Raw genomic sequence first — 12,745 nt, 5'->3', positions numbered from 1 at the left:
AATCTTGCACAGTGCCCTTCACAGACAAGAATAAGAAATTGAGTTGCCTCCAAGAAATATTCTTCTGGCTGGAGAGGCAACTTCTGGACTAATAAATCCAACTCAAGCCCCTCCAATGGGAACCTGACACTTATTCTGGGGCAAACCATCCAGACGAGGCACAAGTGGAAATAGTATAAGATGCACGTGCAGGGCTTCCCTGGTGGCGCAGTGGTTGAGAGTCCACCTGCTGATGCAGGGGACGCGGGTTCGTGCCCCGGTCCGGGAAGATCCCACATGCCACGGAGTGGCTGGGCCTGTGAGCCATGGCTGCTGAGCCTGCGCGTCCAGAGCCTGTGCTCTGCAACGGGAGAGGCCACAACAGTGAGAGGCCCGCGTACCACACAAAAAAACAGAACAACAACCAAAAAAAACCAACAAGATGCATGTGCAAAGAAGCTGAACCAATTCTCATAATGCTAGGCCACAAATGGACGGGCTGCTGTCACTCCTCCCATTCACTAGATAAAGGAAAATAAAAATGAGTTGATTGCTCCAGAGACCTCCCAATAGGTGCTTACTGCCCCCTGGAACTGTTCTCTTCTATCTGTAGGTGTTCTGATAGCCAGACCTCCAGATTCCAACCTTCAGTATTGATAATGAATCCAAGAAGGTAGTTGTCCATTTGTCATGTGTTGTCACGTACAGTAACATCTTTCCTCTCTCTCACTCATAAAGTTATCCCCAAAATTCTGTTGGACCACTGCAGAGTTTTATTTTTAGGTCTGCCCCACCTTCACAAAGATTCGAGTCTGCTTGCAAAAATACATCTGATGTAAGAGGATAAAATGACTAGTTTGAGAAAATTCAGCAAAGGATGGAAAGGAAAGGAAGAGAGTTAGACTAGAGTAAGGTGAGTGCAGATTCCAGTGCTGTGATTGCTGGACAGGGTTACAGATTTGGCTCTGAACTCCCCAGTACCAAAAAATAAAGATTATCGTTTCCCTGATGCACGGATTTCTCAGTTTCTCGGAGGAAGCCTGACTCTTCCCAGTGCTGAGATGTGAAAGATTTTTCTCCCTTGATTCCTCCTAAAGAGGACACTGGATCAGCCAGGATAAGGTTCTACTGTGAGCAACCAAAACCCCAAAATAACAACAGCTTAAGTAAGATAGAATTTTCTGTCTCTCCCAAGTCTTTTTAGGCAGCCCGGAGCTAGAATGGCTCTTGATGGGTGCCAGAGGTCAGATCCTTTTATACTATTTCTCCACCCCATGGTCTAAGATAGCTGTTCAAGCTCTGGCCAAAATGTCCCCATTCCTGGCAGCCAGAAGGAGGAAGGAGTGAGGAAGGATACACCTCCACCCTTCAAAGATACATCCCAGAAGTTGCAGAGAATACTTCCCATTCCATCTCATTGGCCAGAACTTCATCCCATGACCACACCTTGTTACAAGGAAGGCTAGAAATAGTCTTTATTCCAGACCCAGGTAAAAGTAGGCCTTCTATCACTAAAGCACAAGGGCGGTATATTAGGTTGCTAGGGCTGCTATAACAAAATACCACAGGCTGCGTGGCTTAAACCACCGAAATTTATTTCCTCACGGTTCCGGAGGCTGGATATCCAAGATCAAGGGGCCTACAGGTTGTTTTCCTCTGAGGCCCCTCTCCTTGCAGATGGCTGCCTTCTTGCTGTGTCCTCCCACGGCCTTTCCTCCGTGCATGCACATCCCTGGTGTCTCTCCATGAGTCCTAATATCCTGTTCTTATGAGGACACCAGTCGTATTGGGTTAAGACCCGCCCTAATGTCCTCATTTTAACTTAATCACCTCTTTAAGGGCCCTATCTCCAGTCACAGCTAAGGTCCTGGGGGTTGGGTCTTCAAAATATGAGTTTGGGGAGACACAATTCAATCCATAACAGGCAGAATAGATACTAGAGAACACGCAGAAGCTGTTGCCAGCATCCCCGTAACTAGATAAAGAATAAATTCTTTGGAGCCATTTGTTCTGTCTCCCCTTTGAAATCCAAGTCTCCTTCAAATCAAGAGTCCCAGAACTTAGTGCAATGCTTTCTACCTAAAAAGAACTCAGTGAATACTTGCAGGTGGTCATGGTCACCACCCAAGGAATCCCAGCTCGAGCAGAGAAAGGCAGCCAGGATTCCTGATTCTCCACCACCTGCTCTTCCCACCAGGCTGCACTGACTCCTTCAAGATCAGACAACCAGAATGTGGAAACTTACAGTTCTATGTCTTAGGCTCAGATTTTCCATGTCAGATTACAAGGCCCTAAAGCAGTCATTGGTACCCTGGTTTTACAAAATTCTAGGGATTCTGTGGAGACCCCAGTAGATCTCAAACTACCTTAAGCTATCACGAGACATTTGAATTTTTTCAGGATCATTTTGCCTTGTTTTTTTTCTATAGACGTGCTGCAGAAGCTTTAGGAGGTAAGGATGGATTTTTGCAAGGTCAAAGCCAGGATGCCGCAACTCCAGGAAAAGCTGGAAAATCAGTGGCCAGCCTCTCCCGGGGCCGAGACAAATGAGCATGCCAGCAGCCCCAGCTTGGGCAAAGGCAAATCGAGCCCCCAGACTTGGAACAGAATTTTTTCCCTCTAACCAGCTTGCAAGCTGTTGCCCACTGAACCAGAGTGAGATTGCACTTGGCAAAAAGACAAAGAGAATTTCCCCTGAAATATGCTGACAACCTTGCTCCCCAGGCACCTCTAGAATCCTCCGAAGGGTTCTGGGCTCCTGTACTTCTCTATAGCAAGATTTGTCCCCAAGAGGCCGTGAAGTCCCCACGGAGAGCACTGTTTGTACAGCCTGAGACCCAATCTCTTCTCCTCGTCCGTTTCTGCCCTAGCAACAGCAACCTCAAATGCAGATTTTGGAAGCCGTACAATAGAGCTAATTGTTTGTGTTGGACCAGTAGTATGTTTAGAGCTTATGTATCTAAACAGACAATTATTTTCTGCTATATTCTAGGGGTACTGCCTGCCTGGTGACTTTGGCAGATTGAGAAAGGAGCTAATCCGTAGGTTATAAGCACAAGGGTTATTGATGAAATGTCACCATCTGTTGGTGTCATTAAAATGATATGAGTCATAAAGAGTTGCTTTTGTTTTTTCTCTGAAAAAGGTTAGCTTAGAGTTTAGAGAGGAGTTGCTCGATTGCAGATGGCAGTGGGGGACCTGACTGGGGGGAGTGTCAACTCTGGAAGGGGGAGGAGCCTTGATGAGCTCATCAGATCAGCCTGATGGGTCTTCAAGGAAGTGCTGGCATCCTCTATCTGAATAAAACCACCTACCTTGCATGAGACAGGGTACTTATTAGGCAGACTGCAAATTCTCAACTCTCCCATGGTCCTCCCTATTCCTGAGGCATCTACCAGGTGGGGAGGGGAAAGTCATTCATTTGGATTAAACAAGAAAGATCGTATCTGGGAGGGAACAGCTAAAATGCACCTGTCTCCTAATCTTCACTGGTCTGATTACACAGAGATTATTCATGTAGTCAACTGACAGCTTGGGAGGCTGGTGAGCCCAGCAGGGAGTGGTACTCTCTACATCCGCTACATCTTCTGGGAGGACGATGAGTTGGCTCAGAAGAGGAACCAGGGGCAGCACACCCAAGCTTCTGTCAGGGATGTGAGCCCTCGGGATAAGTAAAAGAAGCAGTGGATGAACCCGCATGAACTACATAGCAAAGGAAACAGCTTTTGGTTTTGTTGACTTTCTCTGTTGACTTCCTGTTTTCACTTTCACTGATTTATTTTTTTTTCTCACAAACATTTTTTTTATACAGCAGGTTCTTATTAGTTATCTATTTTATACATAGTAGTGTATACATGTCAATCCCAATCTCCCAATTCATCCCACCACCACCCCACCCCCGCTTTCCTCCCTTGGTGTGCATACATTTGTTCTCTACATCTGTGTCTCTATTTTCGCCTTGAAAACCGGTTCATCTGTACCATTTTTCTAGATTCCACATATATGCGTTAATATACGATATTTGTTTTTCTCTTTCTGACTTGCTTCATTCTGTATGACAGTCTCTAGGTCCATCCACATCTCTACAAATGACCCCATTTCGTTCCCTTTTATGGCTGAGTAATATTCCATTGTATATATGTACCACATTGTCTTTATCCATTCGTCTGTCGATGGGCATTTAGGTTGATTCCATGTCCTGGCTATTGTAAATAGTGCTGCAATGAACATTGGGGTGCATGTGTCTTTTTGAATTATGGTTTTCTCTGGGTATATGCCCAGTAGTGGGATTGCTGGATCATATGGTAATTCAATTTTTAGTTTTTTAAGGAGCCTCCATACTGTTCTCCATAGTGGCTGTATCAATTTACATTCCCACCAACAGTGCAAGAGTGTTCCCTTTTCTCCACACCCTCTCCAGCATTTGTTGTTTGTAGATTTTCTGATGATGCCCATTCTAACTGGTGTGAGGTGATACCTCATTGTAGTTTTGATTTGCGTTTCTCTAATAATTAGTGATGTTGAGCAGCTTTTCATGTGCTTCTTGGCCATCTGTGTGTCTTCTTTGGAGAAATGTCTGTTTAGGTCTCCTGCTCATTTTTTGATTGGGTTGTTTGTTTTTTTAATATTGAGCTGCGTGAGCTGTTTATATATTTTGGAGATTAATCTTTTGTCCATTGATTCATTTGCAAATATTTTCTCCCATTCTAGGGTTGTCTTTTCGTATTGTTTATGGTTTCCTTTGCTGTGCAAAAGATTGTAAGTTTCATTATGTTCCATTTGTTTATTTTTGTTTTTATTTCCATTACTCTAGGAGGTGGGTCAAAAAGGATCTTGCTGTGATTTATGTCAAAGAGTGTTCTTCCTTTGTTTTCCTCTAAGAGTTTTATAGTGTCCGGTCTTACATTTAGGTCTTTAATCCATTCTGAGTTTATTTTTGCATATGGTGTTAGGTAGTGTTCTAATTTCATTCTTTGACATGTAGCTGACCTGTTTTCCCAGCACCCCGTGTTGAAGAGACTGTCTTTTCTCCATTGTATATCCTTGCCTCCTTTGTCATAGATTAGTTGAACTTTATTGATTTCTGCCCTAATGTTTATTATTTCTTTTCTTCTGCTTACTTTGGATTTAATTTGCTCTTCTTTTTCTAGTTTCCTAAGGTGGAAATGCAGATTACTGATTTTAGATCTTCCTTCTTTTCCAACATATTGCATAGCAAAGAGATGGGGAGCATAAGAAGTATATTTAATGAGGATCCAGACGACCTGAATAAACCGCGCTGACTTCCTAATTCTGCCTTATTCCCTAATCCTCTTATTTCCCTCATATTTGGTGTTTAAAATTCGTTCACTCACTGCCAAGGACATACATGAAAGAGAAAGAACCTTTTTCAGCATGGCTTAAGAGTAGCTTTTTTTAATAATTTTTTTTAAATTTTAACTTCTGGAGAGAAAGTGGGGGTGATTGTGTAAAGAACTACAAATCCTTTTGGCAGTACTAGGGTGTAAATTATAAATAATAAGCATAACATGGGCTTTCCTGGTGGCGCAGTGGTTGAGAGTCCGCCTGCCGATGCAAGGGACACGGGGTTCGTGCCCCGGTCCGGGAAGATCCCACATGCCACAGAGCGGCTGGCCCATGGCTGCTGAGCCTGTGCTCCGCAATGGGAGAGGCCACAACAGTGAGAGGCCTGCGTACCACACACACACAAAAAAACAAAAAAACATAACATACAGCAAGTCGGGCCTCACACCCAGCCCTGCCTCTAGTCTTATCCTTTTCCTCTAAGACAACTTGCCCAAGCCTGGCCCACTTACCACCTCCCTAGGGAGAGAAGTGCTGGGGGGATTCAGTGCTGCTTGAAATAGCACAGGATGCTGGAAGCAAGAGCCATGGGTGGGGGGCAGGGGGGAGGGCAGGAGCTGTATGAAGCCTGTGTGGGTTATTTATATGGTCTCAAAAGGAAGCATCCATGGAAATGTTCCTATTGATATTTTTAGACCTGACGCTTGGTCCTGCTGCTGCACTTTCATTTTTAAACAAGCAGAGAAGGGAGTGATTGATGCTGTCTGCAGTGCTGTTTCGGAGGCTTGGAGGGCCCATCTGACAGGCTAATGGTCATCCTGCCAGGCCCTGATCCACCTTCTGTCCCTTCTAGCTCTGGGACCTCAGAAGCTGCTGACCTCAGCAGGCAGCGAATAATACGCTGGCCGCTTGCTGCCAGGTCAGAAACTCTGAAGTTTACCCCCTGGCTCTGCAGCCCTGTGTGCTCGACCCCCACAGGTTTAGCATCCTCTACTTCCATACTCTGTTTCTCTGTGAATGCATATATATGTTTGCATAATAAGCCTTTGGCCGGAAATAAAATGGTTTCGAATTTAACGAGGTGATTAAGCAGGTTAGAAACTCACAACCACACAATAATCCATGAACTTAACTATTCCAGGGTCACTGAAGGGAGTTGAGTATTGTTACCGACTGATTTCTGTGGTTACTTTCATTTGCCCACTCCAAATCAGTGTTCTAAAAAAATGATTTTTAATTATTTTAATTTAAAAAAATGTATTCCCAAGGATACTGAATCCTGTGGCTTTCTCCTCAAGAAGAGAGAAGAAAGTTGGCATTGGGGTCTTTTGCTCTGCAGGTATGGTTTCTCCTAAGTTCATGGATCAGAGTCCACTCCAGTTGAAGGATCAGTTCAGGAAAGTGAGAAGCTGGAGAGTGTTCAGGGAAGGGAAAGACAGTTCTTAAATTCTCATGGCTGAGCAATGCATTGTTTGTTCCTGGGAGTCAGACTATGACAAGGTGGGGTTCTCTTACAAACCTAAAAATTACATGGATGAAGCAGCTGAGATGACCCAAGAAAACTCCTAATGAGATCCGGAACTTCTCTCCTTGCTTTGTGGCCTGCAGATGTTATTGTCTTTTTTGTTCATTTTCTCTCTCTCTCTTTCTACAACAGACCACAGAGACGGGTGAAGACGAGGAGGACCAGCCTCTCAGCCTGGCCTGGCCTTCCGATACCCACAAGCAAGTCACGTTCCTGATTGTTTTCCCCATAGTGTTTCCTCTCTGGATTACCTTACCTGATGTTCGCAAACCTGTGAGTAGAGCATTTTTTTTTTTTTTGAAATGAATTTCTTGTAAAAAGCGCAGCATATAGCAGTATGCACAGCCTGCTTCTACTTGTCTTAAAAGGAAAAGGGGGTGACGTATACACATGTATATGCATATATATGTGCCTGAAATTTCTCTGGACAAATACACAATAATAGTGATGGTTCTGGCTGTTGAAACTACGTAATGAACAGCCCCAAAACTTAGTGGTAATGAAATGACAACCATTTTATTCTGCTCGTGGATCCTGTGGACGCGTTGGGGATGGCTGGTCTCTGCTCCACAGTGTTTGGGGCCTCAGCTGGGAAGACTCAAGTGGCTGGGGGCTGGAATCATCTGGAGATGTCCTGGCTCACGTTTCTGGCACCTGGGCAGAGATGATTCAAATTCTGGGCTCAGCTGGGACTGTCTACTGGAGAGCCTAACGTGGCCTCTCTACGTGACTAGGGTTTTCTCACGGTATGGAGGCGTCAGGATAGTCAGATGTCTTACATAAGAGATCAGGACTCCAAGAGTGAGTGTTCTAGCAACACAAGGAGAAGCTGCATTGTCTCTGATGGCCTAGTCTCAGCAGTCACAGAGTCACCTCCACTGAACCCTACTGCTCAAAGCAGTCGTAAGTCTGTCTTGATTAAAGGGGAGGAGATAAGAAGTCTCCCTAGAATATATCAGTGTCCTATAGCATATGACACCCTTGATGGTAGCAGTTTCAGAGAACTTGCGACCATGGTTTAAAACCACTACGGTGATTGTCTCTGCAAAGGGGAACTGAAGGTCTGAGGCAGAAGGGTGACTCACATTTTGTTGAATATTTGTGTACGTGAATTATTCGTTCGATTCAAAAAATAATTTACAGAAATGCTTTCGTCTGGTGTAAATGCCTGTATGTCTGATCTGCTCCCACCAGTATTATTATCATTACCATAATCAATATTATTATCTGCCGCTATTATGTACTGGATGCTGTGAACACAATACCATCTTATAATCAGCAAAGTACAATCTGAATGTAGATCAGATCAAAAGAACATCCTTTCCCAGTAGTGTCAAACTGGGTTCCTGGGCCACTGTCCCAAAGGGTGAAAGAACTAATGAGAGATAAGGAGAAACAGCTCTACTTTTTATTATGGCCCTATACACACACGTACTCATTCAACAAACGTGTGTACCTACTATGTATCATGCTCTATCCTTGGTATACTCCATAAATTCTATTGTAAATCTCAGAAAACATCTAGTATGGGCATATACATATATATATATATATATATATGCCTGTACTATATATATATAATTTTATATATATATATATATATATATATATATACATATACATATAATTGGCATAAGTAGAAAGAAACTTAGGCAAAAAGTTAACTAGCTCAAGCCTGGTCACTTCCTAGGACATAGAGCTGAGATTCAGACCCAGGCCCATGTGACCACACAGCTTGGGCTCTTCCTCATATTTCTTTTTTTTTTTGGTGGTACGCGGGCCTCTCACTGCTGTGGCCTCTCCCATTGCGGAGCACAGGCTCCGGACGCGCAGGCTCAGTGGCCATGGCTCAGGGGCCCAGCCGCTCCGCAGCATGTGGGATCTTCCTGGACCGGGGCACGAACCCGTGTCCCCTGCATCGGCAGGCAGACTCTCAACCACTGCGCCACCAGGGAAGCCCCTCTTCCTCATATTTCTTGACGCCAGAAGGTAGAAATCTGAAAACATTATTTCTAAAAGCATTTGGAATAGAATACTGTGGTAACATCCAGCATAATGTAGCATCCCTCTTCAAGAGCCCTGTGATGATCACACCTTCCTCCCTTGAAAAAGACTGGAGAAAAATCCTGTCTCGTTACCCTGACCTAGAAATAATCCAGCCTGATAGAGAGCCTTGTCTTGTCAAGTACAGGCCAGGAATGACCCCTCATTTAAGGACTCCTGACATTAGACAATTCCTAGGAAAGGGTGAATGTAGCAGGTGTGGCTCACTTAAGGTGCTATCTGGGTTTCTTTGTTCAAGATGCTGTTACAGAGCATCTGCTGTATGCAAAGGCCTGGCTTCCTGGAAACCTGCAGCCAAATAGCTGGAATGCGTTCAGTTTCTTCTTGGCTCCCATCACATTAACATTTCTGAGATGTGTGTGCTCACATGCACTCACCCATCATTCTCTCTGTCTCTCTCTCTCTGTCGCCATTGCTCTGCTGTTTAGTCCGATGCTTTTGCTTAACTCAGGGAGGAAAATCAGGGAGACAGACAGGGTTTTCTAAATCCCCACAGCAGGCCTAGAGTGATATGGCCCAGAGTAGAGGGGTCTGGTTCACTGATAAGACTGACTGATGTTATCAAGTAGATAACTAACAAGGACCTGCTGTATAGCACAGGGAACTATACTCAATATCTTGTAATAACCTATAAGGGAAGAGAATCTGAAGAAGAATACATATAATATATATTGGGTTGGCCAAAAAGTTTGTTCGGTTAGTGAATACATTGTTCAATAAAATTCTTGGTGAAAATGAAAAATGTGTCTTTTATTTTCACTTAAAGCTGAACGAAATTTTTGACTAACCCAATATATAACTGAATTGCTGTACTGTACACCTGAAACTAACACAATATTATAAATCAACTATACCTCAATTTTAAAATTTTAATAATAGTTTTAAAAATAAATTTTTAGGGCTTCCCTGGTGGCGCAGTGGTTGAGAGTCCGCCTGCCAATGCAGGGGACACGGGTTCCTGCCCCGGTCCGGGAAGATCCCACATGCCACGGAGCGGCTGGGCCCGTGAGCCATGGCCGCTGAGCCTCCGTGTCCAGAGCCTGTGCTCTGCAACGGGAGAGGCCACAGCAGTGAGCCTGCGTACCGCAAAAAAAATAAATAAATAAAAAATAAATAAATTTTTAACAAATGAGTGATTGATGTCAGCACACAACTGCTGAAGCCATCAGGAAGATGTGCAGGAATGGGAGGAAGCTGCCTATGACTCAAGGCCCTAGAATCTCAGGGTTGCATGGGACTTTTAGAGCAAAGGCTGGCAAAGTGTTCGTCCCCTCCGTGATCTGATCTGATAGGTCAAGGAAACTGTTAGGGAAGATCAGAGTTCTCAACCTGTAACTCCTAGACAGCAAACAGGATTCCACCATGGCTGTAGTTACCTGGATCGAAACAGAGGCTGATACTCTTATCCTGAGGGGTTCAAAGCAAGCAAATACAGCTGAACATGATGTCCCCCCTTAGTACTGCTGACTGGTCATTCGCTGAGCAGCATCCCGTGGGAGCCAGCCCCTGCAGCGTGCGCTGGGGTAGCCAATGGGGCTTTTCCTCACTGCACCCCCAAGGGCCATCCCTGGATGGACTGGATTTTTTTCTGTTTCTTTCTGAGTATACCATGTGCTGTTCCAAGCAGAAATGAGACTCCTAGGTAGAACACTGGGTGTTTCTAGATTTCCTCAGCAAATATTTATTGAGCACCTATTATATGCCAGGCATCAGGCTTATGCCCTAAAAGAGATATAAAGACACATCAGTCACAATTCCCATTTTTAAGATGCTCTAAACTCAGTAGAGGAAACAAAGCATGACCACATAGAACTACAGGGCAAGATTGCACAGCTGTCCTAGTGAGAGCAGCTAGACTCGAACCCAAGTCTCCTGACTCTGGAGCGTTCTCATGCTACCATTTACTACAGTGGCTTTTCCCACACGATTCATGAGCTGTGCAATCATGGGAAAGTTACTTCTCAACTCTGGACCCCATATTTCCTCCTCTGTGAAATACAGGAGTGGAGGAAGCTCTCTAGATTCACTGCCAGCGGTGACATTCTGTGATTCAGGAAAGCATAAAGAGATAACTATCAGTACAATATTGCTAATTTAAGGTGACCGTATATCCCCGTTTGCCTGAGATAGTCCGAGTTTACTCTCAAAGCATGCCGGTTTGAGTTATATGGTCATTCTTTGCGTACATGAAATGCCGAATGAAAGCATGCCGATTGATACAAAGGCCAGTAGGTGGCTTCTTACTCATGCTCAGCTGAGTTTCATTAGGCTTGATCTTGTGTCAGTTAGCTCTTGCTGTGTAACACACCACCCCAAAACTTAGTGGCTTAAAACAACACGCATTTTTTTGGCCCATAATTCTATGAGTCGGTGATTTAGGTGGGGCTCAGCCTGACAGTTCTGCTACTTACTTATACGGCTGAGGGCTGGTTGGTATAGGCGTGTGTCAGCTGGAACACCTTGTCTCTGTTCCACTGGTCTTGTATCCTTAAGCAGGCTAGCCTGGGCTTATTCACATGATGGAGTAGTGAATGTAGTGAAAATGAAAGAGTAGTGAAAGTGAAAGCCGCAAAGCCACAAAGATCTAGTTCAGAATCTGCACACTGTCATTTCCACCACATTCTATTAGTCAATGCAAGGCATAAGGCCAGCCCAGATTCAGAGGCTTGGGAAATAGACCTCATCTCTTCATGGGAGGAATTGCAAAGTGATGCAGTCATTTTTGCAGTCTGCCATGGTCCTCATGTCCTGCCACAAGGGCCTCTTGAAAAATTATCTAGGGAGAGGAGAGACAGAAGAGAAAACTATCAATTAATAGACACTTGCTACTCCTCAGAGCCTGGCAGCTCTGCCTCCTGAGTAGTTTTTGAATTACCCACGGAGATGAGCATCCCAAACCTTGACAATAATTACAATGAAAACACGATTTTTTTTAACATCTTTATTGGGGTATAATTGCTTTACAATGATGTGTTAGTTTCTGCTTTATAACAAAGTGAATCAGTTATACATATACATATGTTCCCATATCTCTTCCCTCCTGCATCTCCCTCCCTCCCACCCTCCCTATCCCACCCCTCCAGGCGGTCACAAAGCACCGAGCTGATATCCCTGTGCTATGTGGCTGCTTCCCACTAGCTATCTACCTTACGTTTGGTAGTGTATATATGTCCATGCCTCTCTCTCGCTTTGTCACAGCTCACCCTTCCCCCTCCCCATATCCTCAAGTCCATTCTCCAGTAGGTCTGTGTCTTTATTCCTCTCTTACCCCTAGGTTCTTCATGACATTTTCTTTTTCTTAAATTCCATATATATGTGTTAGCATACGGTATTTGTCTTTCTCTTTCTGACGTACTTCACTCTGTATGACAGACTCTAGGTCTATCCACCTCATTACAAATAGCTAAATTTCATTTCATTTTATGGCTAAGTAATATTCCATTGTATATATGTGCCACACCTTCTTTATCCATTCATCCAATGATGGGCACTTAGGTTGTTTCCATCTCCGGGCTATTGTAAATAGAGCTGCAATGAACATTTTGGTACATGACTCTTTTCGAATTATGGTTTTCTCAGGGGATATGCCCAGTAGTGGGATTGCTGGGTCATATGGTAGTTTGTAGTTTTTTAAGGAACCTCCGTACTGTTCTCCATAGTGGCTGAACCAATTCACATTCCCACCAGCAGTGTAAGAGTGTTCCCTTTTCTCTACACCCTCTCCAGCATTTATTGTTTCCAGATTGTTTGATGATGGCCATTTTGACTGGTGTGAGATGATATCTCATTGTAGTTTTGATTTGCATTTCTCTAATGATTAATGATGTTGAGCATTCTTTCATGTGCTTGTTGGCAGTCTGTATATCTTCTTTG

General features: G+C 44.1%; 1 protein-coding gene across 4 annotated transcripts in view; it reads left to right on the top strand.

Annotated features, from left to right (window-relative positions):
- Positions 1-12,745, top strand: part of SLC24A2 (solute carrier family 24 member 2) — a 247,158-nt gene that overhangs the window by 208,448 nt on the left and 25,965 nt on the right. For all 4 annotated transcript variants that reach the window (XM_060300974.1, XM_060300976.1, XM_030840581.2 and 1 more), the window contains one exon: positions 6,941-7,081. In XM_060300974.1, the coding sequence (XP_060156957.1) occupies positions 6,941-7,081 (141 nt within the window). The remainder of the gene's footprint in view (positions 1-6,940; positions 7,082-12,745) is intronic.

Source organism: Globicephala melas, chromosome 6, assembly GCF_963455315.2.
Source record: "Globicephala melas chromosome 6, mGloMel1.2, whole genome shotgun sequence".
NCBI classification, from domain to species: Eukaryota; Metazoa; Chordata; class Mammalia; order Artiodactyla; family Delphinidae; genus Globicephala; species Globicephala melas.
The sequence above is the reverse complement of the archived record's forward strand: the minus strand, read 5'-3'. Positions and strand labels throughout refer to the sequence as shown.